This window comes from Brassica napus, chromosome C4, assembly GCF_020379485.1.
Source record: "Brassica napus cultivar Da-Ae chromosome C4, Da-Ae, whole genome shotgun sequence".
Lineage (NCBI taxonomy): Eukaryota > Viridiplantae > Streptophyta > Magnoliopsida > Brassicales > Brassicaceae > Brassica > Brassica napus.
The window spans coordinates 59,443,467-59,467,360 of NC_063447.1; the positions used below are offsets into that span (position 1 = coordinate 59,443,467).

The window sequence follows — 23,894 nt, forward strand, 5'->3', positions numbered from 1 at the left end:
ATTATGTCGATAATGTATTCAGCGCCATGTGGGATAAAATTATAACTATAAGAAAGTTAAATAATTAATAAGAACATACAGTATTATTTAATGTATTTATGAAAAAAAATTTAAGTATTCAAAATTATATTGTTGAAAACTAAAGTTATTGTAACTTAGGAAGACGGAAATTACATACTCGTGAGTCTCAACAAATTAAAGAACTAAAATAATATAGAAAATATAAGTATTCTTTATAGAAAAGTTTGTGTTTTATATTCTATAGTACTTATATTAGATATGCTGTTACATACTACTCGGACTCTCGTCCTCATAGCATGGCAGTTTGCTATTAACAATATTTGGAGAAATCAAACCTTCAAATCATTTATAACTCCATCTCCTCTCCTACTCTTAGTGATAGGTTGGTCCGAAATCAAATCCAGTCACTTCGTTTGAAGCTAAGTTGAATTACTTGACAAAGTTGGATCTCTATGTTTGGTCAGGTTCCACGCAGGTGTATTTTTTTTTCCAATTTTTCATGGGTGTTTCCACGTTTTAGATAAAGCAATTTAACAAAACGAAAAACGATTGTATATCTATGCCTTCTCTTGTTCTTCTTTTTTTTCTGAAACACTATATATGCCTTCTCTTCTTTTTTTTGTTTAGTGGTACAAATTTTAAGTAGTTTTCACTAGTTCTGCAGTTCAAAAAAAAGTTTCACTAGTTCTATTTAGGCTACTTCTCCCAAAAACAAACTTATAAAACATTGCAAAATCAGGAGGCCGTCCGGACGAAGTAGTCCAAGTGGCAGGACGGGCCTGTGGTGACAACCACTATCCGGGTTCGATTCCTCCCATGCGGAAACTACTCTGCTTCTTCTGGACACCAAAGCGGTACTGGGTTCGATCCAGCCTAGGTAAAGCTCTCCCGGGTGAGGTGGACCGCTGCCTGACCGGGCCCAGGAGACTGACCCGCGAAGCGGAGAACCCCTGGATTATCAAAAAAAAAAAAAAAAAAAAAAAATCAGGAGGCCGAATAACTATTATACGTGAAATTTCGACTCCGTCACGTCACCTTTTTGATGCCATGAACGGTCGATGAATAAGCAATTTTGAGTTTAAGCAAAAAGTAAGGTTCTATACGCTAAGAAAAAGTTGGGTGTGTAAACTGAACTATCGGGCTTTTTCGCCAACCTCAGGACATCTACAGTGGCAGTCTATTTTTTCTTATAGTGTAATTTTTTCTCCAATAGTATTATCCTATAATAAAATTACTATATTATAGAGAAATGTCATATTTTACTCTATATTTAAAATGAGAAAGTGACATTTCTCTATACTTCACTCTATGATATATATTTCATTCTATTATAGAGTAACTCTATTATAAAGTAACACCATTAAAGCAAAAATTACACTATAAAAAAGTTATTCTATTTTGGTATAAATCATAGAAGAAAAAATAGAAGTCTCATCGGAGATGGTCTCGTACATAATCGTATATGCATATATATTATAAAGTTTAAGTATTATTCTTGTTAAAAACGTCGAACAATAACTCCCAACCATAATACTGTCAACTTTTCCGCCTCTATCAGTCATTTTCGTCGCCCTTAATATTCACACAACGATTTCTCTGCCTTTCAGTTTACTATTACAGAACATTTTGAATTCCAAGTCTTTTTATTCATTTGGATTCAAAAACTAAAATTTAGTAAGAATTTTCGTGAGTTTGGTATTGATATTATATGCCAAGTTTGCGTGAGGTAAAGTTTTACGCCATGTTAGAGGCTTAGAGCAAAGAGACCATCATTCTTCGCACATATGCTGCATAGGTACGTGACGAGTTTCCCAACGTATATTGTATCATAAAGCAATTTAAGGCCATTTTCAATGGAACTCCAAAACACTATTTTAGTGTGATTTTTGCACCAAATCATTTTCAATGAAACTGCAAAAATTACACTATTTTAGTGCAACACTAAAATTTGACACTAAATTTGGTGTTACACTATTCACCACACTAAAACAGTATTCATCCCACCAAAATACTATTCATTTATTTTATTACTAAATAAATGATAAATAAAAAACTTAATACACATAATATTATAAAATAGTTTTAGTGTGAAGTTTAGTGTTATGGTTGGAAAAGACCTTGATTTTAGTATTGAAATTACACTAAAATAGTGTGGTTTTGACACTAAAATGATGTTAGTCGTTGGAGATGCCATAATTCCAAAGGAGAAAGTTACTGCTCTATGAAAAACATAGGAGGAAGACACGCCAAACGTGATAAGCTGAAGGCATTTCCAATCTTATTCCATTTTTTTCCTTTAAAATTGAGTAAAAGTGAAAATAGAGTAAGGATTTCTCCAAACCAACTTCAAATCTCATTGCATAATAGAGTTTACTCCTTAAATGTTTACTCCTTAAATGGAGTAATCTATTTTTTTTTGTTCATCATCCATTATAGAATGAAAAATAGAATAGAGTTAAAGTATTTTTACTTTATTTTTATTTTTACTTTATTTTAGAAAAAAAAAGTTTTTTTCTCTTCTCAAAAATAAAATTCTCAGTACTTGTTTGAACATCATCTAAATGGACTAACTGGTAGGGATTGAGATGTTTTCCCTTTACACGTTTAACAATAGTTGTACAAGTATTATTTTGTTTAGGCTTTGAAAAATGGGCTTGGTAATCCTTTTGCCATTGTCCAGTAGTACAAAATAACGTTTGAGTCAACACTTTACCAAATAATTATAATTATTTACTTGAAGGTTTTGTCATCAGTGATTCACTATGTCTCCAGAACAAAACTATTTTGTCATCAGTGATTTACTATGTCTCCAGAACAAAAACATTTTGTCATCAGTGATCCACTATGTCTACATTACAAAACAAAGATTATTTGGACTTAAACAAAATTAACTGGTTATGACTTATGATCATTGTTCAAAAATAATTGTTGTCACTAAATCGCAGCAACATGTATAATTCATTTAAAATAATTTAAAATTAATTAAAATAAATCTTTCCAAATTTTCAAATTACTAAATTGAAATATTCCCTATAAATTTGTCATTAATATCACCACATGCACGCATCCGCCTTCTCTCCTAGTTATATGGGCCATAAAGAGTTGACCATATCCCCGTCAACTCTATTATTGCTGTAACCTGACATTAAAATTTAGAAAAGTTATCAGCAATTCAGATAATTTAGGTGTGGACTAAATTAAAACTCACATAAAATTTATTTTTTCCTTCTTATCTTTACTTCTATCAGTTTTTTTTAAACAAACTTTTATCAGTTTTTCTTATTTCTCCTTTTTTTGATAATTCCTAGAGTAACTAAGATTCGCTTACAAGGTGTCCATGTGTGTTTGCAGATAAATAAATAATTATTACATTTAAAAAATCTAACAGACATATAATTGACATAATAATGTGTGATTAATTTAGTCATAAAAATAATAGTGTGATTAACTGATTAAACCTTTCTTAATAAAGGATCCGTCCAATGTGAGCGATGGAATTGTGGACTTAGAAGTCAGCTTTACAAGCAATGACATTTCAACAAATGGACGTAGGATGTCAATACCAAAGACATCACCATTTGATTTGTAAACTATGTGATGTACGTCAAGCTATCAATTTTAAATTTTGTTTTCGTTGTCACGTCTTTAGCGGGAAGGAAAACGAAGGATACAATACTATCGTCGGGTCCTACTAGGCTACTAATATATCACTGTCAAAATTAAATTAATTGAAATGAATTTTCACCAAATGTCTAAAATATTACTAATAATTTATAAGCAATAAACAAGGTAATGAACATACATTTGTTCGTTTCGTAAACATGTTTTTGTCTTTGGGCTCACAATCATTAATCGAACACTTCTTTTTTTTACAAAATTTGAATATAGATATCATTTTTTACCGTGAGAGAGATGCATGTACGTAACTTTTACTTGATAGACTCTGGTGATGGTTTTTGTGACACGGAGTTTTACTGCGGCCGCTTATTTTCAGCGGATGCGGTGGTCTTGGATCGTCGACCGCTAAAGTTTCGTCTATCAGGTTGTTTTGGTTTCTAGTTCCAGATTTCCTTATTTTTTTCTATTTTGTACTAATTCCTTTATCAGTTTGATTTCTTAATCATGCCTACTATAAGATTGCTGGTTAAGTCCCGGCTCAGTCGGATTAAAAAAAATACACAAAACAACTTATTTAGTGTAAAAAAACGCCAGAAAAGAATCTTGAAAATCTGTAGCACAAACAAAATATGTAGCTCACACATTTGTAGGTAATTTGTTGTGTTTATATGATCTTCTGACATAAAATTTAGTATGCGTTACAATTTCAACCTAGTTTTTGTTTTTTGCTACGTAATCGAAAGGGATTAGCTACGTGATTCCAATGACCAAACTAACATCGGAGAATTCTGCCTCTTGATGGAAATTGATATATGCCATAAAAAGGACTTGTTGGATCACGGAAAAGAAACTAACTCGCTGGGCTAAAGCAAGATACACTTTATATTCCTGGAAGTGCATTAAAGTCTCTTACTTATCAGACTACGAAAAAAAAAGAAAAAAACAGACCATGCCACAAGTCGTGAGCCTTACCCTGACACCCAATAATATTACACTATTAAATACTATTGACATTGGAGTCTGTGTCTGTAGATATACATATGATGCAGTTACTGCTTCTTCGCTTGTACTAAAAGTTGCGTACATATCAAAAAGTCACTAAACAATTTCCCACAATTTTCTGTGGGTATAAGTTGCGAAGATTGCAACTGTTGTGTCAATCTTGTCTTCTTCTTCTAAATTATTCTGGTCACGTCACTTGGTTTATTTTTATTTAAATCAAATATATTATTAAAATCTTTTAAGATAGCGTGTTATTTTTTTGATAATAGTTTATGTTTCAATTAATTGGTAATCTCGAATTTGACAAGCATAATATACATTTTTAACAAGTTATCAAACTTTGACCACGCTGCTAATTGGATCCATTTTATTATACTAATTATTGTATCCATTTTGTTTTTATTTACCTGATTTGACTAGTTTATTTGTACTTGAAATTTATATCTGCCTATACCGTATGCAAGGGAATATGTAGCTAGTGATTGCATTAAATGGTGGCGATGAGCCCAAAATTTAAATTATTTCCGTTTTCCAAGCATTTTAAAGCTCCGTATATGTAAAAACAAGTCATGGTCAACTACGTGTAAGGAAACAAAAACTTGCTATTTATTACTCCCTCTGTTTTATATTATAAGTAGTTTTAGCAAAAAAAATATTTGTTTCACAATATAAGTAATTTTCATATTTCAATGTACATTTTTTCTTTATTGGATATTGTGTAACCAATTAAATAATGCTAGCTTTTTTATAATATGTTGAATTTATTAATTATTTTTTTTTACAAAAGCAACAATTTTTTAATATTAGTGTTTTTAACTAAAACTACCTATAATATGGAACAGAGAGAGTATAATGGAACAGCTGTTTTTAGTTAATAAAAGAATAATTACAGCAAACACATAAGCAGCCTGTCCTAATAATTAAACGAAGTAAAACTAAAACATTGACCCCAAAAAAACGAAAGTAAAATAAAAGTTGGTAAAAAAAGAAATGAAGACTCTTGAAGATAACCGAAACGGCGTCGTTGGATAGAGAATATACCGAAACAGAAAATGGAATATCTCGTATAGAGTCGCTTATAAATGCGTTTCAAAACGTATGCACTCTGTCCGTGTTCATTGGCAGCTTCAGCGCTCGTTTCACTTCCTCTCCATCTCTCTCTACATCTCCCTGAAATAAAGAGAACTTAAGAACCTCTCTTTCTCTATACTCTTCTGGTATATACTTCAAACACTTGAGCAGATCAAATCCCACCTACACAGAAAGAAGATTGTTGTATACTCATCATGTAAGTCTTTCTTTCCAATTATATTTCTGGATGTTTATGTATAGTTTGATGAACTCCTATTTTATTATATTTTCTTGTATGGATGCAAAATGATGTTAGTTAGGAGTTAGGACGATATTGTTTTTGGTTATGTTGTTGTCTCCCTCTGCCTCTTCTATCTCGGTTTGGTCTTTTGTCAGTAGTGATTTTAGTACAATCTTAATTTCATTTGTTTGTGTTTTCTCTTATTATAGATTTTTTAAATAAAATTGTGTCTTTCCAATTATCTTGGATCATTAATTAGGATACGTTTTTACGAAAAAAAATATATTTAGGATACGTTTTCTTGAAAAGTATTTGCCGGATTTTTTCCCTCATGAACAGAAGATATTTTTAATGCATGGATCAAATTATTCACTAACAAACTAATAACAAAAATAAAATTTTAAAAAGATTTTTTCAATAAGAGAAAAAATATAAGTGTGTCCGCAATTAATACAACTCGCTATCCTACTCTCACATCCATGTTTGTCTCCTCTTGTTCAGATTCAGATATCACAAGTCAACGTTTGTGGGTAACTAGAATAAATACAAAATAGAATTCGTTGAAAATTCATATATAGACCGAAATATAGATTATGTCGACGTCAAGAAACAAAAATAATAGGAAATGAATTATTATTTTGAATTTTTTTTAGAGTTGATAAATTAGGAATCAATTATTTGAATACAAGTTACACAAAATTATATTCATGTCCATATAATATCGTTTACACCTTTAAAACACTTTTGACTTAAATATCACTTAATTTTCTTTTATTTGTTTTTATATTTTATAAATGCTTAAAAGTACGTCTATATAAAAATTACTTGACGTTACTTCATAACTTTTCTAGCAAAATATAAACATGTAGTTTGCTATGCTAATGCCTTAAAATTGCAAGTTACCTCACTTTTGGTCAACACACCTTACTTTTTCTATCTGACTCGATCGACGTCAACATACTTTATGGCTTGTAATTGTGAATATCAACGATATGAAAAAGCCAAAATAAAATCCATAGTAATTTTAATCTTACATGAAATTCAAGCGGGTTTAACTGTTTCATTCTATTTGCTTTTCAAATTGCCTAACGTAGTTCCAAGTTAGGTAAATGCTTTAATGTTTGTAACAAACTCTTTCTTGTTTTGGACATACAAGTAAATGAAAGATATATTTATACTACTATTTGAAAATCTACAATCATTCAATTATATATATGATTACCTTTAGTATGGTAATATTTAAAATATTTTGGTCAAGTGGTTTTTATAATTGATAAAAAACAAAAATTTGGTACTACATTCAGAACGGTTTCTTTCTAAGTTAGACATATATCCCACATGTTTCGTACAATCGTTCTATATGATTCATAAGTCGATCTTATAACGCCCAAATATGTTACTAATATTAAGTTTTTGATGATGAAATTACAGAGGTGAAGAATAATGGCAAGGGATCAATTACAAGTGCTGAATGCACTTGATGTAGCGAAGACACAATGGTACCACTTTACGGCGATTATAATTGCCGGAATGGGATTCTTCACCGATGCTTACGACCTCTTCTGCATCTCTCTTGTGACGAAGCTCCTCGGCCGCATATACTACCACGTACCAGGCTCCCCGAAGCCTGGAACTCTCCCTCCAAACGTTGCTGCTGCCGTTAACGGCGTTGCCTTCTGTGGAACCCTCGCTGGCCAGCTCTTCTTTGGGTGGCTTGGTGACAAGCTCGGGAGGAAGAAAGTTTATGGTATGACGTTGATGGTCATGGTCATCTGCTCTATAGCATCCGGTCTCTCTTTCGGACACGAGCCAAAAGCAGTGATGGCCACGCTCTGCTTTTTTAGGTTTTGGCTAGGGTTTGGGATTGGTGGTGACTACCCTTTGTCTGCAACGATCATGTCTGAATACGCTAACAAGAAGACTCGTGGGGCGTTTATCGCTGCGGTTTTCGCCATGCAAGGGTTTGGGATCATGGCTGGTGGAATCTTCGCTATTATTATCTCCTCTGCTTTTGAAGCTAAGTTCCCTGCCCCGGCCTATGCGGATGATGCCTTGGGGTCCACGGTATCCCAAGCAGATTTTGTGTGGCGTATAATCTTGATGGTTGGTGCTATCCCAGCTGCAATGACTTATTATTCTAGGTCAAAGATGCCGGAGACAGCAAGGTACACAGCTTTGGTTGCTAAAGACGCAAAGCAAGCTGCTTCAGACATGTCTAGGGTTCTCCAAGTTGAGATAGAGGCAGAACAACAGAAAGTAGAAGAGATCTCAAAGGACAAGTCCAAAGCCTTTGAATTCATGAAACGCCATGGACTTCATTTGCTAGGCACAACATCAACCTGGTTCCTCCTCGACATCGCTTTCTACAGTCAAAACCTATTTCAAAAAGATATTTTCAGCGCAATCGGATGGATCCCTCCGGCGCAAACCATGAACGCGATTCAAGAAGTGTTCAAGATCGCGCGTGCTCAAACCCTAATTGCCTTGTGCAGCACGGTACCAGGCTACTGGTTCACAGTTGCTTTCATCGACGTCATTGGAAGATTTGCCATTCAGCTAATGGGATTCTTCTTCATGACGGTCTTTATGTTTGCTCTGGCTATTCCTTACAACCACTGGACTCACAAGGAGAACCGAATCGGATTCGTTGTCATGTACTCATTAACATTCTTTTTCGCCAACTTTGGACCTAATGCTACAACCTTCGTTGTACCGGCCGAGATCTTCCCGGCCCGGTTCAGATCCACGTGCCATGGTATCTCTGCAGCATCAGGAAAGTTAGGTGCGATGGTTGGTGCTTTCGGGTTCTTGTACTTGGCACAAAGTCCAGACAAGGCCAAGACGGACGCAGGATACCCTCCAGGGATTGGGGTCAAGAACTCTCTTATCGTGTTAGGTGTGGTTAACTTCTTGGGCATTCTGTTTACTTTCTTGGTGCCTGAATCTAAAGGGAAGTCACTTGAGGAAATGTCCGGTGAAAATGAGGAGAATGAGAACAGCAACAGCGATAGTAGAACGGTCCCAATAGTTTAGATGATAATACCCCTTTTGTGAAAACTTATCTTCTTCTCTTCTTTGTCTTAATATAGCAACTCGAGTTGTTCTTCGTGTCATCTGCTGATGTCATGTCTAAATGGTTAATAATTTTAACAATTCTGTAGAGTTTTTAAGGAAAATATATGATGAAAAATCAAAGAGTAAACTGGAAGAAAATTGGATTTGACTTTTACCATCACTTCAGTTTTATTCATTCTGTCAAATCTCCTAGATTAATATCCCTCGTTTTAAGCTAGAGGATAAGGAAGTATATATATAATGCCTAGAACACTCTGTTCTCGAAGCATTTGCACTAGGTTTCTGAACAACTTGAACTGATCCATTCATGTTCTTTTTTTTTTTTGACGATCCATTCATGTTCATGAGCATGGAAGGCCAATATTAGATGTATGATATGAATTTTTTTTTGGCAAATCTGAACTTTGATTGGTTTTGGAATACTGTATATACTTTTCCTGTTGGCATTCTTGGTATCAAGTCTTGATGATAAAGATATATACATTTTGTGACATATACGCATTCTATTTTATTGGGAAAGATGGTAATTTGAAGTAAAACTACATAAATGCGATCGCAAGTTTTTTCAATAAAACAGAGCACTAGAAGCTTCAATAACAGAGTTTATTTAGGCCAATGTGGTTGTAAGAAATGTAGAAGAAAGTGTTTTAACCTAAGATTATGGAGAAGTATACAAAAGGAAGCTTGTCTTAGCTCATTTCTTCTTTGTCACATATCACTGATAATTCTTTTGGGAGAAATCAAATCGCCTCCTTGTCAAGAGACCACTTTTTTTTTTTTTGAATCACATGTCAAGATACCACTTTAATTCTCAAGATTCATTTTACAAAAAAGAACAAAAATGTCAGCCAATTTTTTTTACCAGTCTATTAGAGATGAATCATAAATATTTTAAGATCAAATATGGTATTTAATGAAAGATTATACTACTAATATATTTCGTTTTTTTTTGTCAACTACTAATATATTTCATAACAAATAGAAACTATGTATTTTTTAATTGTACTCCCTCCGTTTTCAAAATTTCACAACAAAAAAAATTGTAATAAATTCAATATATTTTATTAATATACATGTGTAAAAACTCAAAAGTATACATCTTTTGAAATAGAAAGAGTATTATTATATTCTTTCTTCCTGATCAAATAATACAAATAAAAGGAAGTTTTATTTAGGAAAAATGAACATGTAAGACTCTGACCAGAACGTATAATTTTATATAACAAAATTCCATTTCTATTTGGATTCTTTGACCAGAAAAATGGATACACTACAGTTACGACACAAATTAATAACCATAATATATTTACTACTTTAAATGACAGCCCATGGTCTCTATAAACTGGCACATTTTATCTTTCAATTGCATAAAAAAGATACTACGGAAACATGAGTCGTCTCTGGTGCTTTTTGCTTATCATTACATTGTGCGTGGGGTTAAATAATGCGGGATTGATGGAGAAAAACTCCGTACACGTCAAAAACTCTCTTGGTCCCAACAATATTCTCAGGGTCGATTGTTCATCAAAAGATGACTTTCTAGGCGTCCACGATTTGAAGCCTGGACAAACCTTTGATTTTAGTTTTAATGACAGTATCTTCAAGACCAAATTCGATTGTACCTTAGCGCAGGGACAGGGTTTCATTCATCAGGCAAGCTTTAGAGCATATGAAGGTGGTGGTTTCATAGTTCATTACGGCAAGAAGAATTTTTGGGATGCTAGAGAAGATGGAATTTACTTTACACATGGTAAAGAAACTCCCAAGTTAGAGTATAAGTGGTCATAATCCTCAAATGAAGTGGAATTTAGAGTTTTTGTTTTGTTTTGTTTTAACGGCAATTTCTCATCTCTTGTTCTTGTAGAACAACGTATCGAATAAAATTTATATTGCAATCGCATCTGTGACTTTTGGTGGGTATGAAAAATTGTGTTTGTTAAGAACAAATACAATACTAGAACTTCAATATATATACATATATAACCTACTAGTTCTATATAATTTGTAGTGGTTTTGGATTAATATGAGCTTAACTACTTTTTGTATTTTTTTCATGTAGATAAGTTCTACTGAAACGTGTCTTTGGTGGATCTCTTTCTAGAAAACTTTTAATTTCTGTTTGTTCAAGTTAGTAACTGATGTATTGTATGTAAATGTAACAAAATGACTGCCACGACTTAAGAAATTTTGAAGAAAAACTCTGTACATTTCAAAAGCGTATTATAACTTTAAAAAGCGTATTTAATTTGCTGGAAAGTATTATAGACAGTGACTGCAAGACTTCCAAAACTTAAGACCCACCAACATATTTACATAATGAGAGCATTGTTGTTTGTTTATCCCTATTACCGGAACTGTTCAAGAGTCTGGGCAGTGTTGTTGTTCAAAAGCTTCATCATGAAGTTAAACCTGGTGTCAGGAGATGTCTTTGGCTGTGGCCAACTCGCTCCTTCAGGGATCTTGATGCTTCTGTAACCTTGATCTTTATAAAGTTTAGTGGCTCCTAAGTTGCTGAGCTCACAGTGAAGTCCAACAGCTCGACACCCCCAGCTCTTAGCTAAAGCCTCTGCTTTCCATATGAGTCTCTTTGCTATCCCCTTGCGCCGAAAACTCTCTCTAACCGCCACGTTCGATATGTAAGCAATCCCCGTCCTGAAACACAAAGGGGCAATATATGAATGAACAAAACCAAGAGTATCAACCAACCGTTCCAACCACCACCACCAAGCAAACCTTCTCTGGCGGAGAGGACCTTTCCTTGGAAGGTAATCCGCGACGGTATCAACAGTCAAGATCCCAGCTACATAGCCTTTGCTAAGACTAATCTTTGCATCGAAAGCACCAATCTTGAAACCTTGGCTACCGATGCAGATGGTTTCATCAACCGAGCTACCTATCACAGCGACTAAGCAGATCCTCTGGCACCCTGGTGGAACAGAGAACCCCATTATCATCGCCATCAACCTATCGACTCTCAGGACAATATCAAGAGGGAACGAGTATCCAGGGAAGAAGGAGCTGCAATGAGTCTCAGCCACTTCCCAGCAATCCTCCAACCTCGCTTCCCGTACAACGATCTCAGGTGAAACCGCTGGGAAAAGATCAGCTATTTGACTTGCATTGCATACTCCTACTACACACACAAAGAGAGCAACTTTATGAATCAAAACCCAATCATGTTCTCCTAATACACAAACATATCCATAAAGAATATAACTTTATCATCCACTGATGAAAAATCAAACCTTTACTCCTAATTAAAAAAAAAAGACCATACAAACATATACATAAAGAGAGCAACTTTGAATCAAAAACATCAAAAAGTTCCCTACTTTGAATGGTGGGTCCAACTCTTGAGTTCTCAAAGCCTAAAAGTGGATCAGAAACCTGATTTTGAAGACGGAGTGTGAGAAACAGAGCCCGTCGGGGAGAGGAGGAAGAGAGACGAGTGGTTTCTCGGAGGAGAGAAGTGAGAGATTCCTGAAGAGGAGGAGGAGAAGCGGTTGTAGTTGATCAAAGCCGCTGGAGATATCTCCGTCGTCGCCAACGGTGGTGTGCTCCGCATTTTTTTTTTTCTCCCTTCCGCCTCCTACTCTCGCCCAACCCTCTCTCTTTTGGAAACAACAAACCGGCCGGTTCAACCGGCTAAATCGTCACTGGTAATCTATATAATAATCTTTTTATCCGGTTTATCTCGGTTCCACCAATAAAATCATACTATCATCATGATGTCAACACCAACTACCATCTTCTAGCATCACCAACTGTGTAGGCTCCTATAAGTTTCAACTGGATTCATGCACAAATCATATGGAACTGAAATGGTTGTACCCCTGTGAGCTAGTTTGGGAACGAGAACACGTAATTTGAGGTCATTTCTCCTTTTTTTTAACAACTAACTCGTTATCTATCTATTTATTGTTACATGTAAAGAAAAAAAAAGTAATATATACACCATGAAAAAGAAAAGAATCATTTGATTTTCAAATGCATAATATAGTGTAGGTATAGTTTTTTGTCAAAATGTTGTACTGAAATGAAAGAACCATTTTTTATTGTATGAAAATATAAGGGATAAACAATTCATTTACATATGGCATTATACTACATATTACATGATCACGTTGTAAAGAATTATAAAGAAATCCTACGAATTTGGACCTAGAGAAAAATGGAATTGAGCATTGAAGATTCCAAAGCTAAGCTTCTCAACATCTCCTCCTTGGCAACATATTTTTTCTTTAAGATCGAAAGAAAAAGATACATATTTTCTTATAAAATAAACAATACAATTTGATGAACCCACGAAAAAATGAAAATTATTACCACTAGCGATTGAACTTTCTTAAGTTCCTTCTCTTTCAACACCATTTTTCTTAGAGATATTTCGCCATGATACATGATTAACACTTATCTTATTTTAACACACAAATAAAGATCTTAACAAAAAAAAAGACAACGAACGTTTTTACAATGCACAAGGAATACACTTGCTCCTCCCTTCTAAGATGGCGAAAGAACATGATGGATGTAATGCAGTGGCTTGGCTAGAAAATCATACCTCACAATCCAGTATTGAGATTCAAACAAGAACATGCTAATTGTTGTTGTATCTAACAATCGATCATATATATTGATAATTTATGCAATGATAGACTTACCACTAAAAATATGAGGATCAATTGGAACGTAAACACTGCATAACAAGAGACGACATTTTTCTATTGTTTTGAACTCCAAAAAGATTTCAACTCTTTCAGCATATCTTACACTTTCAAATGTAGTACAACTAAAAAAACTCTCAAGACTTAATGCTTTAATTAACATCCCCAAGACTCAATGAGTTACTAATTAAGTATCTTCTTCTTTATCATCCTCCTTAATTACATAAGGATCTCAACTTTATAGGATTTCAGCCTCTCGAGTAAGCTTCTCAAATTCTTGTTCTTCGGAAGACGTTTTCATGTGAGATCAAAAGAAAAAGGTTAGTTTTCTTATAAACAATTGATATAGTGTGCATTTATCCAAAATAAACTCAGCTTTACCCTTCCAATGAATCTTAATGCCATGTCCCTAAGAAAGAAATATAAAGTTTATTACAGGTAGATCCAGAAAAAAAAAACAGAACTCAAAAAGTAGAATGATAAAAATGAAATACATACACTGTCTAACGCACCGCCATGGGCTCGAACTATCCCTTTAGATTCTAGAGAAGGATATTTAGCCTTTTAGAAACCCTTTTTGTTGCATGGGCCTTTTATGATCTTAGAGTTGGACCGGCTGTAAGTGGAATTCATATCCTTTTCCAGCTGCGAGGTTTCATAATAATTAGTTGTTAATACAACTTATATACAATGAAAGAACAAATTAGAAATATAACATGTATGGCCCATTTAAATAGAGCTCGATCTGTGGGAGTTCCAGTAACTTCTTGGTTATCCTTCAATCACCCCAAAAAAATACAAATATTACAGTCAATAGGATTATAATAATAATAGAAAGAATATATTATCTTAAATTTACCTCAAGTTCACACACCCAGGACAAGATGAGTTGTGATAAGTGGCATCAAGTTATAAGAAAATATGAGCATACCTTTGGTCACTGTGGTCTTCTGGGGACTCGCCTTTGCCTTGTATTCGTCATCATGAAACTCTCGTTGGGTCCATTGTGCATGTTCACGAGTGAACTGTTACGTTTAACATAAGCAATGATGAGGTCATGACAAATTTGGTGTACAAATTTAGTTCATGACAAGATTTAAATCCAAGCTAATACGTTTACGGTTTCCAAATTTCATTTCTATCATTATGTTATCTCCACTTGATTAAAAAGATTGTTTAGATTTGTCAGCTTAGAATCTTGACAAAACCTTACATTTCAAGATAACTTGTTTAATATTAGCAATAATGGGTTAGTCACAAACTTGTGAATATCTTAGAGTTCAAAAACCCAAAACCATCATTTTTACAATAAAGGAACACAAATGACAAATAATTTCCAACAAATTTTTGTAGTGAAATATTATTATGATAGATTAGATATTTATCAGACTTTTTTATGAGTGTATTGGGAATTTGGTTGTTCATTTTCATATATATAATTTATTTTCTTTCACTTGTGATAACATTCTAAACGATCAAAGGCTCGTTGAAGGTTGAATTTCATGGTTCAAATTCGTGTGTTTAATACATTCCACATTCATGATGATACTTTGGATTATTGGTTCATAATACATTCAAGGTGAAATCTTTTTATTCAAATTCGTGTATTTAATTTATGTCCTCCTCATATTCTATTAGATTTTCCACACTTAAGAAATCGGAAATTTTTTTTAATCAAAAAGAAATATATGATTTAATCAACGATGTAACAAATCACATAGTAGCATGAATGTTACATAAAGGGAATTGCAAAAATGGGATAGAAATAGATGCAAACACACATTGAAAATAAATGGTGAAAAATAAAGCAGCTAGTAAAATAAATTTCGTTTTTTCTTCTTCTATTTACCAATGTTTGTGTGAGAAGTGATAATGCAGTGACACTGCAAATTGTGCTATCAACTAGAGTGGTTCCATCAGCCACATACACTTACTTGTGGAGGTTTCATACAGGTGGATTCAGTGCCACTTTTTCTTCTTTAGTCACTTGGAACATATTGCGTCAACGCTCTCCAACGGTTGAGTGGCATGAAGTAGTCTGGTTCAGGGAAGAAATTTCCCGCTGCTCCTTTATCACCTGGTTGTCTATGTTAAGGAGACTTCCCACTAAAGATTGAGATTAATCTCTTGGGGGACCAGTTGTTCCTGATATGTGTGTGTTGTGTTCTTCTCAAGTTGAATCTCACCAGCATCTCTTCTTTGAGTGTTCTTATGCTGGTGCTATCTGGTTTATTGACCGTTTAGCTAATGTTATTTTTCAGTTTTCTTACTTCCTATTGTAATAAGTTGGTCTTGCAACATGTAAAACTCAGAAAATAGTTATAAATTTTAACATTTTGACCCAAAGAAAAAACAAATCTAGAAAACTAAATGAGATGAAGAAGAAGACAACAATAGACGTACCTCAGCAACTGTAGCATTGTTTTCATTAAGAGCAAAATGAGTTGAATCAATTTTGAATCTCACCTTAGAGAAAAGTATGAGCTTCTCCATCAAAGCAAACAAGCAATTGAACCGAACAAACCGAACGAAATCATCCGGTTATTTAGCTGAATCAAGTCGGCTCGGGTTTACTAAAAGCCCAAAAAGAGACCCGCTTTTCTCTTAGAGCAAACTCACATGTTTTGCCGAACCGAACCGAAATCATCCAGTTATTTAGCTGAATCAAGTCGGCTCGGGTTTACTAAAAGCCCAAAAAGGATCCAATTTTCTCTTAGAGCAAACTCACATGTTTTGCCGAACCGAACAGAAATCATCCGGTTATTTAGCTGAATCAAGTCGGCTCGGGTTTACTAAAAGCCCAAAAAAGGATCCGCTTTTCTCTTAGAGCAAACTCACATGTTTTGCCGAACCGAACCGAAATTAAACGGTTATCTGGCTTAAACCAAAACGGTTCACTAGAATCCAACCGGTTCGGATTTACAAAAAATATCCGCGTTTCCTTTAGAGTAGGAATGTCAAACAGGTTGATCCGTCCCGTCCCGTCCTGTACCGCAGCGGGCTCGTCTTCGAGCGGGTCACGGCGGATCAGGCCCGCGCGGGCTGCGGTCCTCAAAATGGCTGACCAAACCCGTACCGCAAAACATGTAGGCCTTTGCGGATCGGCCCGCGGGACATAAAATTACAAACGGACATATGGCTCCTAAACGCTTCAAGACATGATTCAGGACGCTTTATCAGTTTCTTGACTCATCAGTAAGTGAGTTTAGTCGAGGATTGAACTGGATAAGGCAATACACTTGTTAGTTTAAGATTTTAGTTGGATCAAAACACTAGTTTATTTACTTTTGTTAGACTCCATACATTTTAAAAATAAACAATACTTTAGTTGCTAAATCTAAATATTATAACTCATAAGTTCATAACAAATGCTTTAGTTTTCTAGATCCAAAATTAAATAAAACCAACACTAAATCAAAGATGCTAATCCCAAAAACAAATAAAAAGAAAACACCAATCACACTTCTTGTTCTTAATCTTTATTACCAACAAGCGACAAAAAGATGGAAATTTCTCTTCTTCACCATCAACTTCATCTTCTGCAAATAAGAATAATAGAAGTCAGTTAAAGATATATTGAAACCTAAAACTCCAAAATGTATGATAATGTGAACAAATACATATAGGCAAAACTATGAAGAACCCATGGCGAGAACTAGATATTCTTCTTCGGTGGAAAGTTAGTTTCCAAACTTCTTATGATGACTCGAAGAAGATCCACCGGTGCAGATCGAAGGCGCTTGGGAGACCGGAAGCATCATCGACCCTGAAACCACCATCACCAGAGCTACATAACGTCGAATCGCTCTCTCTCTCTCTCTCTCTCTCTCTCTCTCTCTCTCTCTCTCTCTCTCTCTCTCTCTCTCTCTCTCTCTCTCTCTCTCTCTCTCTCACAATGTTTTAGGCGAAAACAAAAATGGGGACTTAGGGTTCGGGTCTTCAAAATCCCGCAGGTTAAGCCCATCCCGCTTTTGACCCATCCCGCTTTCGACCCATCCCGCTTTCGACCCATCCCGCTTTCGACCCGTCCCGCTTTGAACCCGTCCCGCGAGGCCCGTAATTTTGCGGGCTTACCAAATGGAGGCCCAATCCCGCCCCGCAGCAAGCCTTTACGGGCCAGGTCCGCGGTCCAGGTCCTTGATTGCCATCCCTACTTTAGAGCAGAGCGAAGAGAAACTAGGTATTATCCTTGGCTGAACCTGTTCCCCATGAAAAATATTCTGCCAAAAGAACCTGCATATCAGGATTTATAGGAAGGTATTTTTGGACATATTGTTTTCTTTTGCAGAAGCTATTTTCGCTCAAAAAGTCAAAAGTTCTCACCAGAAGGTCCAGTTCCAAGTATCCTTCTTTGACAGAACCAGACCACTGTGTGTTTCAAAAAAAAAAAAAACCAGACCACTGTTGAACAGTTTGTATCATTAGGGCAAACCATTCCAAGAAATTGAGGTGTAATTTATCAATCAGTTATTTTATATACATATATTATCCATTGCAAACCAAATTAAAATTACTTCAAAGAGTCCTCCATCATCTCTCGAACAAAGGTAAATAAATAAATAAATAACGATTTCTATCATTTGTGCAACAATTTCTCTTTGTTGAAGGCTTAACACTATCATCGGCGGCCACGCCGGGAGGGACGCCTATTAAAAAGAAGTACATGAGTCGTCCGGAATGCTTTCCTCGAACGTTTTCGCTTTGAAATCTGCAACATGTGTATTGAAGAAATGAGTATTTTGGAGACATGATGTCTTGGACTGTGAAAACCAATTAAAACCAATTTTCATCGATTAAAACTTGCCTTTGCCAATGAATCCTCGTCCTCGTCGTGGGGACTAGACTTGATAGTAAGAATCTTGTAACGCTCCGACCCGCCCACGGTTAAGGGGCCACCCACGCCCGCTCTCTTGGCCCGTGAGCCCCATCCCATCTGACGGTTGGTCCGTTAATTTTCCAAACGCTCGAAATCATTGTTTACTGACCCTGCAATCACCACCCGGCCTTTTCCCATGCTTTGGCCTCACTCGCACGCTATCGCGAATCACTTCCCGATAGGTCACCCATCCTTCCACTACTCCAGCTCAAGCACGCTTAACTTTGGAGTTCTTTCAGGATGTGTTCCGGAAAAGGTAAGTCAACTTTGGTGATATAGGTAGTCAAATCAATTCTCTTAAGCATTTTCACATATCACAACTCGGGATGTTACAAATCTCATGTTGAGAAACTCTCAAATAGTTAGACAATGAAAAATGCAAACTGATAGAATCAATCAATCAAGCAAGAGAGTTGATGAGGGATGAACTTACTCGTCGTTTATGTTCTTCAGAGGAGAGATGTCTGGTGAAATCTGTAACGCTTAGGTCAGTAAAGTAGCATGCATCGCAAAGAAACGACGAGGCAGAGTCACCCGAAGCAGTGCACTTGCGAAGATCATAACTTGTTATCGCCTGAGACCTAGCCAGTAGGGTTTGCCAGAGCCACTCTGCAGTATGGTACAGACATGACATACTCGGAGGAGTATATGTACGTGCCAGAACAAGGTTGTAGTAACACCTTTGTTGATCTGCAGAAAGGAAGGGAGACGTGTGTTCCAGTTCATCAGATATGAGCATTAATGTAGCTGGTGGTGGATTACGCACTCTGAAAAGCGTCAAATCCATATAAATACATATGCCTACCCTCCCTGTATGAATAAAGGCAAGGGACAGTTGAAGAAACCAAACTCTTTATAAAATAAATAAATTCAGGAGGATTAATAACAAACTGGTGTGTTGAAGAAAGATTCCAGTGGAAGAGAGGCCTTGCAGGACGTGAGGATGTGCATTTCCCACCACACCGCCGTTTTAGCATTCGCATACTCAGGCGCCGCCTTACTCATCATTTATACCCTTTTTTTTTTACAAGCTCAAGTTCTCGATCTCGATCTCTAGCTTAGCTTTATTAGGGTTTTCCTTCCGACTTGTAAAATATATATGCACCAACTCATGGGCCGGCCTATCTAATGGCCTATAAAAAACAACTCCTAAACCTAATGACAGCTTCAAGTACATTGGGATACTGCCACAGTTATATGCAGAAATTTAGATCAAATATATTCATCTCCAAGCTCCTTTTGTCTTTGACAGATTCCATCTGGAAAAGAAAGAAACAGTTACATTATAATTCTCCAAACCAACCCTAAATACCCACAAGCAGTGTTGGAAGCAAAGAATCGTTTTGTAATGTTTATTTGAAGGAAATTACACTAACTGAAACACTGGCAATAAAGTAAAATAGCCAGAATCTAAGGCCGAAACCCAATGTATAATCCTGCCAAGCATAGAAGTCCCTCATTTGCCGTCTCATAACACAATTTTCTCTCTCTCTCTCTTTACCAATTGGTTGTGGACCAACAAATCTAGACTAGAAGAGTAAATAAGCATACAAAGAGATGAAGAAGAAGAAGAGAGAAGAGAGAAGAGACTAAATACCTCAGGAATCGCAGGCTTTGAACCTCACCTAGAAAAAAAAAGCAAATCATTTTTAAGGAAGTGCAAAACCAAGAAGATACAAGACCGTAAGAGCAACTCCATCAGTAGATCTTAGAGGAGGCACTAAAGTAATTAAGGGAAAAAATTAAATCATAAATGGTTTTATTAGGTAGGAGCGCTCCTTTATTAGGTGATTTAAGGAGTGGTAAAGATCCCAGACGTGGCAGCAAGGGGTTGGTTGGGTCATTAAGACGAAAGGTCTCGTTTACGGTTTGTCTTTTATTTTTATTTTTCATCTTCGATGTCATCGACATCTTTTCCTCTTCTCTCTCTCGAAATTTCCTTGACCATGATTGATCCGTTTTTTTTGTCTGTGATTATGTCGTTTTCTTGTGTGATATCGTCTCCTATCACTGGGTCTTCCTTCCTCGTCGATTCTGTCAAAATCTCCAACGGAGAAAACGTTTGATTCGTTTCACCCACTTCGTCGATGTTCTCCTCCGGACTCATCCATCCAATCAGCACAAAGGTTCGGTTTCTTTTTTATTTTTGTTTATGTGAATTGAATCCCTTTGTCGATTATTTTCCAAAATTTTGTTTGGATTATGAGATTTGCCTCTGTCTATCAGGAAATATTGATGGGGAAGTGGTGGTTTGAAGTCGCGAGGAACGGACTATGATGATGAAGAGAGTATCTTCCGACAACTGTGGATACGGTATTGGTGGTCCAATCCGACAAAGGTCATTCCTTTACGCTGTTTTATTTGATGATTTAAAATTTTATAAGAGTTTTTCTTGAGTTAGAAGTTTGAGTAGATTTTTGTGTTGATTCAAAACAGTTGATTGATTAAAATCTTCATTGTCTTAATTGTGAACTAAGAAGTGTCTTGTGTTTTGATTTTAAACACAGTTGGAGCTGCGTGGGAGACAGTAAATGAGAGCAAAGAGACAGTAAATGAGAGCGTGGAAGACAAAGGTCTTGCAGGGAGCAGCAAGATACAGAGGTCACACAAAGACGTCAAACCATCTATCTTTAAGTTCATAGGTAAGTAGAGACAATCCTTTAATGAGTGTTAGACATTGTTTAGGTTGGAATTAAATGGTCTTTAGGAGTAGATACATTTATTGGCATTGTTTACGTTAGAATTAAATGGATTTTTGAGGTGTTTTGGTTGTTTTATAATTAGGTAGATACATTGATGAGCATTTACACGAATAAATCTCATACTCTCATTAAGTTTGCTTTAAAAAGTGACTAACTTTCCCTTTCTCAATTCATATTTCTTTCATTTCTGTGGAATTCATATCTCTTCTATTATCAGAAGAAGCTATATTTCTTTTTTTTTAGTTTCTCCTCCTTCGCTATGGATCCATTTAGTGAACCTTGTGGCTTTCAAAATCTCCTAAACAGTCAACAACCAAACCCCTCCTTCTCCTATCTCTCCCGTGAACCAAGTATTGAAGTCTCTGGATGGCCTGAAGATGCAAACGAAGATGAAGTCATCTTGTCTGGCCGTAAAGAAAGGCGGAAATGGTCACCAACTGAAGACAAGGTGCTCATTTCTGCTTGGTTAAACACGTCCAAAGATCCTGTCGTGGGAAATGAGCAGAAAGCAATTGCGTTTTGGAAACGAATTGCTGCTTATTTTGGTTCAAGTCCACAGCTTGCCGGTTACCAAAAGAGAGACACAACTTGCTGTAAATCGAGGTGGGGGAAGATTGATGTTAGGAGTTTTCAAGGCTCCTAAGACAAATGTTGTAGTATAAATGATTGTCGAACCTGTTCTGAGGGATATCAAAGCACTGAGAATGCAAGTACTCACTTAATCTAAGTGCAACCAATGATTTAGATGGGTTTTAAACTACTACTAATACTAGAAAACAATAACAGAATGATACTTTCTTGACTAAGGGAAAAGAGAACTCATGAGCATAGGGATTAGACCTTGGGTGATCAAGTATCGAACTAAGGATGACAAATGATCAATCAAACTATCAACATTAAGCCTAGACACAATTCTAAGCAAACTCTATGTCTAGATGAATGCTCATTTGCTAACATATCTCAAACATCAAATGTCTTTGGTTGAATAATATGAAAGCAATCATTACTAACAAGTCTATTAGCTATCTTAGCATCTTTAACAACAAATGTCTTTGGCAAAGTATACTAAAAGCCTAGGAGAGTTGTCTCAGACATTTCATCAAACACCTTTTGGGTGGAAAATGTCTATTGATCAACTTTTGAGTGACCAACTCAGAAGATGCATTATGAATACTCTACTAGCAAGGAACAAGAATGATCTACAGTAAAACATCCTAGAACTAACCTAATCACCCTTAATCTCCCTAACCCATGAATTCAAAAGGTGATTACACACTAATCTCCATGATTCTTCTTAAACCCATATTGGATTTAAGATAAATCATGTAGAGAAATAGATAAGAAATCAACAATAACACAAGAACATAACAATCAAAATCCAAGAGATGAACTTCTCAAGAGAGTTTTTGTGTATTTCTCAACAGATCAAAAGATAGATCCCTCCTGGTGGCTTCCAGAGTATTAAAACATAGGTTTAGAAAATAAAAACGTGCATAATGAAATGACCAAAAGGCCCTTAAGTAAAATAGAAAATCGACCCAACAACAGACGCGGAGCGACCTCGGCATGTCGCTCCGAGAGGTCGCTCTGGCCTTCGGGAGCGACCTCAGTGGGTCGCTCTGAGAGGTCGCTCCGGGCTTCGCTTCGTGTCATCTCGCCATAGAGACGCGAGCGACCTCGGGGTGTCGCTTTGGGAGGTCGCTCCGAGAGGGGTGTGAGATGCGAGCGACCTCGGCGTGTCGCTCTGGGCAAGTTGCTTCACGGGGTGAATATGGCGAGCGACTTCACGGGGTCGCTCCAGCTAGGTCGTTCTGAGAGGTGCTTTGGAGCGACCTCATGACGTCGCTGCGGAACCTCGCTCCCCTGCTCTGCTCGTCCAATGATCACATATTTCACCTCATTTGAGCTCTAAATGCATCCAAATAGCCCCAAGAACTCCATGTGGCACTCCAACACCTGATAGAGACTCATGTATGCAAAATGTAACCTAAACATGGCTAAATCCTAGTCTATATGATCAAAATGCACATGGATGAATGGATAAGATAATGGAAATATGCAAGATATCAAAGATTAATGAGGGCGTGTGCAAGTTTGTTGGTTGCTATGATGCTGCAACCAAACAAAAATCGAGTGGCCAGAGTGAGGATGATGTACTGAAGATGGCTCATGACATTTTCTTCAATGATTATAAGAGCAAATTCACACTTGAGCATGCATGGTTGGAGTTGAGGCATGATCAAAAATGGTGTGGAGGTCTGGCGAGTAAAGAGAATGTGAGCTCTAAGAGAAGAAAGCTTGATGATCAATCACCACAGTCATCAACGTCAGTGCCATGTAGCCTTGGAGGAGATGAACCAACGGCTCGGCCTGCTGGTGTCAAAGCTGCGAAGGGCAAAAGTAAAGCGGCTGTGAGTAAGGGTAAGACTTCTGAAGCAGAAGGGAAGTTGTGTGTTGACTTTCAGAACATGTGGGAGATCAAGCAAAAGGATTTTGTATTGTGATGAATATGATGAGCAGTCGGAATCAAATACGTGATAACAAAATACATCAACGATTGAAAGCTGATTTGGTAGAGAATATCTGGCAAAAATTTGGAACAAATCAAGATTTCAACTAATCAG

The 23,894-nt window shown here is 36.2% G+C and overlaps 4 protein-coding genes across 7 annotated transcripts; 3 read left to right on the forward strand and 1 right to left on the reverse strand.

Moving 5' to 3' along the window:
* Window positions 1–5,580: 5,580 nt before the first annotated feature.
* LOC106406370 (inorganic phosphate transporter 1-4) lies at window positions 5,581–9,106 on the forward strand. Of its 2 annotated transcripts, none has more exons than XM_048755134.1 (2): window positions 5,581–5,929; window positions 7,385–9,106. In XM_048755134.1, exon 2 carries the CDS (start codon window positions 7,397–7,399, stop codon window positions 8,984–8,986), a length of 1,590 nt encoding a protein of 529 aa, XP_048611091.1. In that variant the 5' UTR covers window positions 5,581–5,929; window positions 7,385–7,396; the 3' UTR covers window positions 8,987–9,106. The 2 variants fall into 2 exon arrangements, with proteins under 2 accessions (XP_048611091.1, XP_048611092.1); XM_048755135.1 differs by having other exon boundaries at window positions 5,743–5,926.
* A 1,310-nt stretch (window positions 9,107–10,416) lies between these two features.
* Window positions 10,417–11,105, forward strand: LOC106405452 (S-protein homolog 9-like). Its single transcript, XM_013845992.2, has one exon. It carries the CDS (start codon window positions 10,418–10,420, stop codon window positions 10,814–10,816), a length of 399 nt encoding a protein of 132 aa, XP_013701446.1. The 5' UTR covers window position 10,417; the 3' UTR covers window positions 10,817–11,105.
* An 87-nt stretch (window positions 11,106–11,192) lies between these two features.
* On the reverse strand, window positions 11,193–12,673 carry LOC106406746. Of its 3 annotated transcripts, XM_048755136.1 has the most exons (4): window positions 12,416–12,642; window positions 12,356–12,359; window positions 11,762–12,163; window positions 11,193–11,680 (listed from the first exon to the last, which is right to left on the reverse strand). In XM_048755136.1, the coding sequence occupies exons 1-4, from the start codon at window positions 12,591–12,593 to the stop codon at window positions 11,374–11,376; spliced, it is 891 nt and encodes a 296-aa protein (XP_048611093.1). In that variant the 5' UTR covers window positions 12,594–12,642; the 3' UTR covers window positions 11,193–11,373. The 3 variants fall into 3 exon arrangements, with proteins under 3 accessions (XP_048611093.1, XP_013702920.1, XP_013702921.1); XM_013847466.3 differs by lacking the exon at window positions 12,356–12,359 and having other exon boundaries at window positions 11,762–12,161; window positions 12,416–12,673; XM_013847467.3 differs by lacking the exon at window positions 12,356–12,359 and having other exon boundaries at window positions 11,762–12,158; window positions 12,416–12,672.
* Window positions 12,674–21,529: 8,856 nt separating this feature from the next.
* LOC106403313 (glutathione S-transferase T3-like) lies at window positions 21,530–23,774 on the forward strand. Its single transcript, XM_013844155.2, has 2 exons — window positions 21,530–21,883; window positions 23,343–23,774. Exons 1-2 carry the CDS (start codon window positions 21,530–21,532, stop codon window positions 23,772–23,774), a joined length of 786 nt encoding a protein of 261 aa, XP_013699609.2.
* The last annotated feature ends 120 nt before the right edge of the window (window positions 23,775–23,894 follow it).

Bases quoted from the DNA above. Each gene is read 5' to 3' on its own strand.
- LOC106403313 (XM_013844155.2), top strand. From the start codon at position 21,530: ATGGATCCATTTAGTGAACCTTGTGGCTTTCAAAATCTCCTAAACAGT. The intron at 21,884-23,342 runs ATTGATGTTAGG...AAGATATCAAAG, and splicing joins GTAAATCGAGGTGGGGGAAG to ATTAATGAGGGCGTGTGCAA.
- LOC106405452 (XM_013845992.2), top strand. From the start codon at position 10,418: ATGAGTCGTCTCTGGTGCTTTTTGCTTATCATTACATTGTGCGTGGGG.
- LOC106406746 (XM_048755136.1), bottom strand. From the start codon at position 12,593: ATGCGGAGCACACCACCGTTGGCGACGACGGAGATATCTCCAGCGGCT. The intron at 11,681-11,761 runs GTTTGCTTGGTG...TTTGTGTTTCAG, and splicing joins GGTCCTCTCCGCCAGAGAAG to GACGGGGATTGCTTACATAT.
- LOC106406370 (XM_048755134.1), top strand. From the start codon at position 7,397: ATGGCAAGGGATCAATTACAAGTGCTGAATGCACTTGATGTAGCGAAG.